Below are 6498 nucleotides of genomic sequence, written 5' to 3'. Positions count from 1 at the left end.
AGAGTTCATCTCTATATAATCTAACCTACAAAACTGGCTGAACTGAAACATAATAAAAAGGAAGACAACTGCCCTAGATCTGAATCCTTGATCTGTTTTACACAACAGGATCCCACCCAGATGGTGCTGGAACAACATCCACACCAGGAGCCAGAGCTGGTGGCAAGGTTGTTAAATGCGATGAGGCGAAGCGAGGCGTTGAGCCTGCGCTTCGCCTCTGAGGCGTACGCCTCAGGTACTGAGGCGTACGCCTCTCACAACTGGTATGAAAGTGAAGCGGTGGGAGGGGAGGCAGGGAGCGGCGGTGGAGCAGCTGGCCGGCACCTGGCGGTGGATCCACCGGCACTTGGGGTTAGCACAGCCGACAAATCGGGCGGAGGAGGAAGACTTGGGGATGAAGGAAGGCTTCAGTAGGTGGATCCACCGGCAATTTGCGCATCACAGCACGCCTCAGTACCTTGAGCGTGCGCCTCGCCTCTGAGGCGTACGTTTCAGGTACTGAGGCGTACGCCTCTCACAACACTGGCTGGTGGTGCAGCAGCCACGTCCCATCCATCACCAGACACGGCAACTGCAATGTCATGAGACAAAATTGGTTGGTGACCGCTAGAGAAGGCTAGCAACAAGTACAATTCCATTGTTGACTAACCAACATGAGTATACTTGAAACTCATACCTGGACCAGTACCCCACTCAACTGATGTCACGGCAGGAAGACCAGCAGGGGCAACATCCCCAGCCCACTGGGCATCACTAATTTGGCCAGGCCACTGATCAACTGGAAGGCCAAGTGCTGCTGCTGAAAAGTCTGTAGCACCATAATCTGGAGCAGCAACAACTTCGGCCTCCTCCTGCTCCTTGGCCTCTTCAGGCTCCCTATAGAAAAACAGATCCACCTGCACATACCAACCAGTTTCTCATGAATTCTGTAGTGCACAATAAGAAATCAATACCCAAAGCATGAAGAATATAAAAGAGACAGAACTATTTCCAAACATTGTTCATCAATCCATGAATCCAAGGGGGAAATCGCCTTATCAATTTGTTTGGACTCGTGGAAAAGGGAGGAATTGGAATCCAATTCCTCTCAATTCCCAATCTGTCGTTTATTTGTACATTACGCATGTGGAATGGGATTCCCATTCCCCTGAATTCTTGAGAATATGATTCTCAGTTTAAAGCAGGGAATTCAATTCTTGACAATTGGACTCCTTAGTTGCTTACAATGAAACACAAGCCATCGTGACCCTCTTCCTCCCCCACACACATACCAACCAGTTTCTCAAGAATTTTGTAGTGCACAATAAGAAATCAATACCCAAAGCATGAAGAATATAAAAGAAAAGACAACTATTTCCCAACATTGTTCATCAATCCATGAATCCAAGGGGGAAATAGGCTTCCCAATTTGTTTGGATTCATGGAAAAAGGAGGAATTGGAATCCAATTCCTCTCAATTCTCAATTCTCAATTCTCAATTCTGTCGCATGTGGAATGGGATTCCCATTTCCCTGAATTCTTGAGAATATGATTCTCAGTTTAAAGCAGGGAATTCAATTCTTGACAATTGGACTCCTTAGTTGCTTACAATGAAACACAAGCCATCGTGCCCCTCTTCCTCCCCCACACCCCCACCCCCAACCCTCTCTCATCCCTCATCCTCTTTTCTTTTTTCCTTACCAAATCCAAGATTGCAGAAGGCATGTAGCATCCGGTGGTTGGAGAAGCAAGCAGTACACCGGAGGTAAGCTCTCTCTCTCTCTCTCTCTCTCTCTCTCTCTCTCTCTCTCTCTCTCTCTCTCTCTCTCTCTCTCTCTCTCTCTCTCTCTCTCTCTCTCGAATATTTTAGAAGTTAAAGTACTTCTCCCTCGTCTTCTGCTTCGAATTTTTTGCTCAGAATTTTTTATGGAGATCTAGAGCATTTTTCAGGTCAGAATCTGAAACCCTAGCAAGAGATACATTAAGGCTATTGAGAACATTAGGAAACCTATTTGAAAGAAATCACTACGTTATCGCGAATCCAGTCATTCAGTTCTGATGTTTTATAATGAAATTTCAGTAAATTCGGGGATGCAATCATGGGGTTATACGGAAATTGGGTGGATGCTTTCTGATTCGGGTCGTTATCTTCAACTATGGTGAAATTTCCAAAATAAGACTTCAATATCCTGAAATTTTGGCTCAGGATAGATCTATCATTTTGTGAATATTCAGTTTGAAATGTAAGCACTATTATATGTAATTTTGACTCTCATGTAGTTGCTATCTCCTTTTCCATTTATTAATCTTTTTTGTTATTTTTCATAGTTTTCTTGGTGAGAAGTGAGAACTTATGAAATTGAACGACTCTGGTGACCAAAAGTATTTTGGATTAAATAGATCAATAATATATATGTATAAGGTGGTAGCTGCCTACCACTTTTCTGGAGAGAGAAAGAGAGAGAATTGCAATTGTGTTGGATTTAAGTGTGAAATATAAAACCTAAAGTGGGAACTAGATTCCACTTCTATAAGTGAATCAAACAATCAATTTAATGAATTAAAAACCTTGGGAATTTGGTTCCAGGAATGGAATTCCTAGAATTGAATTCCTTCCAATTATCCAAATCCAAACACAGCCTTAGAGGAATTCTAGCATCTTTATATGCACAGCCGAAGAGATAAGTGAGGGGAAGGATCAGAATGCAGCCAGGGCAGGAAAGGGATGAGCTCTATATGGTAATCTGCCAGTTTGGATTTTGCCAATTGAGAACTACCGTTTATCAAAAGTTGCATTGGTGTTAGGAATCATTATGATCCTAAATGACAGATGAAAATTAGTGATAGTCGAAAACACACTAGCATGCACTTGTGCATAGCCACACACATATATGTGATTACAAGAGAGAGAGAGAGAGCAATTAGGCATGCAGTTCCATACCATAACATCCCAGTTGTGATTTGGAGGAATTGTACCCCTCATCTGCAAAACCATTCTGGCTAACAACCAGAACAAACAACCAATGCTGTGCTTTCCTTTGTTGTTAGCAGGAATGCCAATATCCACATACCGCATAGGTGAGTCAGTGTCGCAGAAGGCAATGGTGGGAATGTTGCCAAGAGCAGCCTCCTTGATTGGCTGCAGAGAAGTTTGGGCATAAGCATCACCAGCAAATATCAAGTAAAAACCCAGGCAACATGAAATCAAACCGACAAACCTGCCTGGTGGTCGGTTCTGGGATCAGTGAGAATGAGAAGGCGTGGTTCATTGAATGATGTCTGCAGCTGGTTAGTGAAGGTTCCGGGTGTGTGACGCCCTGCAATTGGATGAGCCCCTGTGTATTGTGCAAACTTCAAAATAGCTCGTTGGCCATAAGGCCTTGCAGATTGGACAATGATGTCCTGTGGGTTCTCTATAGCAACAATAACCCTTGCAGCCAGTTGAAGTTTCTCCCATGTCTTTCCAAGATTTATGATAAATATCCCTGGGAAATTAGAAAAAGGAATTAATAAAATATTGCAGAGCAAAACAGTAGAAGGATCATTCTGAATATCTCCATAGATAACAGTATTTAGTCATCCCACTGTTCCCAGAAGTATAATAAAAGCTCCCAGCCAAAATAGCTCAACAACCATGGCATGTAATATAAAACCAGACAGAAAGGCTAAGCGACAAAGCCTTCAAAAAGAACAGAACAAAAAATACAACTAACAGATTTTTAAAGGTAATGCATATCAATACAGAGAAGTGATAAAAGAAACATGAACAAGGCTTTAACCCACGCATTACATTATGCATAGATTACAACTTTGAAGAACGCCAGCTTTCAGGTACTATTTGCAGCACATTCATCCTAACCTAGTTGTTTCACCAGACCAAGCAGCAAACTTTTCAAAAGCTTCTCAGGTAATAACTACCACAAGAAGGGAGCTCATCTTTTACCACAAAATTAGGTTACTTCACTGAGAGTACTTGAGGAAACAAAAGATAGCGTGCAAAAACTAACAACCTTATATTATAAAAAATTTGAAGATTAAAAGAAATACATAAATTAGGAGCCCCAGAAAACGAAGTAATCACAAAAAAATGTTGAACCAGTAATTCTCAAGCTATAAACCATATGCTGATGATCTAGAAGGCGCTGTCTCTGTGCTCGTGGAGTGAGTCCAATCCTACAATGGAAGTAAGCGTGTTTCTAATAAAAACCAATACAAGTATCCATGGACCAAGGACGTGTTACCCAATACAATCTAATACAATATTGGTAGTTTGGTACGTTGAGAACCTCCACGTTCTAGGGGTTCTTATAGCCAGCCAATGATTTTCATAATCAACCAAAAAATCGAATTCATAATAAAATACCTAAAAGCCTACTACTTTGCTGAGCTAATGTAAGAGATGAAGTACAGAAAAAAAGCACGCAGTGTGAGAAAAAACTCAATAGGCTAACGTTACTTATCCAGTTCTGGCACGTACGAAATCAGCCTAGAAGCAACACAAAACACTAAAAACTAACAGATATACCAATTCCACTAAGCGCAACCTTTGTTTAATCAAGATGAACACAACAATATGGCGTCATCAGCACAAACAATGAGAACACTAGATGCGAACAAATCCGAAGTATCGAACTAACTCGAAAGTAAAGTAAAACTCAACATCTCCCCGTCGATTTGGGGGGGGGGGGGGGGGGGGGGGAGGATGAGATCTATAGAAGGAACACTAAAAAAAATTGCACAAAGAAGAAGAAGAAGCTAGGATGGGAAGGGAGAATAAAGGAGATACCGTCGCTCCTCCGCTTGAAGACGTAGCGCTCCATCTGGAAATCGCAGTTCTTGGTGCCGAGATGGACGTCGGCAGCGAGCATCATCTGTATGTCCGCCTCCTTCTGCGACAGACTCGTCTTCGTCGCGGCCATTGTCGCAGAAGACCAGAGAGAAAGAGAGATCAGGAAACATTAGAAGCTCTCTCTCTCTCTCTCAAGCTCTCTCACTTCTGAGCACTCTTTCCTGTCTTTAAACCCTAGATGTGTTTAGTAAATACCCTTGATCACCTGTATAATATCGAGATTGTAATTACTCTCATAATCGGGAAACCTTTAAAGGAGTCGGGTTTAATTGGATATCCGAACCGATCTCGACATGTTATTTGCACCTGCACATACAGGTCCTGAAACCCAGTCACAGATTCCGTTATTGGGATTTTCTCTGCAAATGAAAATTTCATCTAGGGATACATTAACATTTTTTTTCTCAGATAGTTCTCAGTATATTTAAATTTTAAAATTGTATAAGAAAATATATAAGGATATCAAACCATCAAAAATAAAAATAAATATCGAGTTAACAAGACTGTAATACAGATGATCTTTCAAAACAAGTGATATTTTAAATTATTGTGTTTTGGGGGGATTATATTGGTTTTTCAAAATTCCATGGTCAAATACAATATTCTCAAAAAATAGCTGATATTTGTATCCATGCTTAAACTAGTATCAGAAGTTCACCTCAAAGGAAAGGGGGGGGGGTGCAGTGAGACTATTCAAAATTACTTAGTTGTAAGCCATAGACAACAAAGTTTTAGTTCAATTTTGCAGTGAAAAGTAATTAATAGCTAAGATGATAAAAACTTTGGCATGATTTCTGGAATGAATGCATAAAGAGACTAACCCCTCAGGAGTCCCTAAAAAGTTGGAATTTCTGATATACTTCCAAGCCAAACCATAGTGGAGGACTTAACAATCTCAATCAGACGGACAACTGTTTGCCAGCTCCTTACAAAGGTAATAACAAAAAAAACTTGGGCACTTGTACAGGTAAAGTTTTCCTAAATTATCATATTTTGTGTGATTGTATTCTAAGAATCATCATGAAAATCACCTCTATTGTACGTATGCTCTTCATGTTGTTTTCAATAAAAAGTATTGAAACTTCATGTTTACATTGCACACGAAGAAACAGTTCCTGAACAACACCAGCGCATTTCATGTTGGCTTTCATAGAAACCATAACCGGAATCTAAAAGCAAAAAATATATACCGATAGATGCTATGGATGAGATGAGAGTTGGTGCAAGTGCACACAACGTTCTCCTCGGCCTATCGACAACCACGATGAGTCCAGGTTGTCAAGTCGATGGTGAGCAAGACCCTGAACCCAAATGATAGAAAGAGGAGACCTTGGTTGCTCTCATCAAGCATCCATGCCTCAATTTATAGTGGGAGGAGAGTGGGGGGTTACATACATGGCATTCATGTATGTGAACCCTTCATATGCCATATTGAATGTGAACTCTTCGCATTTACATAACTCCCTCTCTATTAATTCTCCACTAATGCCCCACGAAAGCTTTTCATTAGTGTCTTGTATCAAACCAAGTCACACTTAGAGTTTGATCCGATCTGAATTCTTTCACTTGACCCATTGACACGGAAAGACGCAAAATCGAAGTTCATGTCGTTATCTCAACTTAATTTTTTATGTGGGTTCACATGCTATCTAATATCACATGAATCGATC

The 6498-nt window shown here is 41.0% G+C and overlaps 1 protein-coding gene across 1 annotated transcript; it reads right to left on the bottom strand.

Moving 5' to 3' along the window:
• Nucleotides 1-360: 360 nt before the first annotated feature.
• On the bottom strand, nucleotides 361-4972 carry LOC149830052 (small ribosomal subunit protein uS2-like). The gene is made up of 5 exons (XM_090015693.1): nucleotides 4766-4972; nucleotides 3198-3464; nucleotides 2921-3118; nucleotides 677-896; nucleotides 361-571 (listed from the first exon to the last, which is right to left on the bottom strand). The coding sequence occupies exons 2-5, from the start codon at nucleotides 3246-3248 to the stop codon at nucleotides 492-494; spliced, it is 549 nt and encodes a 182-aa protein (XP_089871819.1). The 5' UTR covers nucleotides 3249-3464; nucleotides 4766-4972; the 3' UTR covers nucleotides 361-491.
• Between the last annotated feature and the right edge of the window lie 1526 nt (nucleotides 4973-6498).

Source organism: Nuphar pumila, chromosome 8, assembly GCF_984573655.1.
Source record: "Nuphar pumila chromosome 8, dmNupPumi1.hap1.1, whole genome shotgun sequence".
In the NCBI taxonomy this organism is placed as follows: Eukaryota; Viridiplantae; Streptophyta; class Magnoliopsida; order Nymphaeales; family Nymphaeaceae; genus Nuphar; species Nuphar pumila.
Note: the sequence above shows the minus strand (reverse complement) of the source record. Positions and strands in the feature narration are given on the sequence as shown.

What these genes read in the sequence shown, in the direction of transcription:
- LOC149830052 (XM_090015693.1), bottom strand. Translation starts at nt 3,248, where the DNA reads ATGAACCACGCCTTCTCATTCTCACTGATCCCAGAACCGACCACCAGG. An exon ending in CAGAACCGACCACCAGGCAG is followed by an intron (nt 3,119 to 3,197) that starts GTTTGTCGGTTT and finishes ACTTCTCTGCAG; the next exon opens with CCAATCAAGGAGGCTGCTCT. An exon ending in TGAGTGGGGTACTGGTCCAG is followed by an intron (nt 572 to 676) that starts GTATGAGTTTCA and finishes ATGACATTGCAG; the next exon opens with TTGCCGTGTCTGGTGATGGA.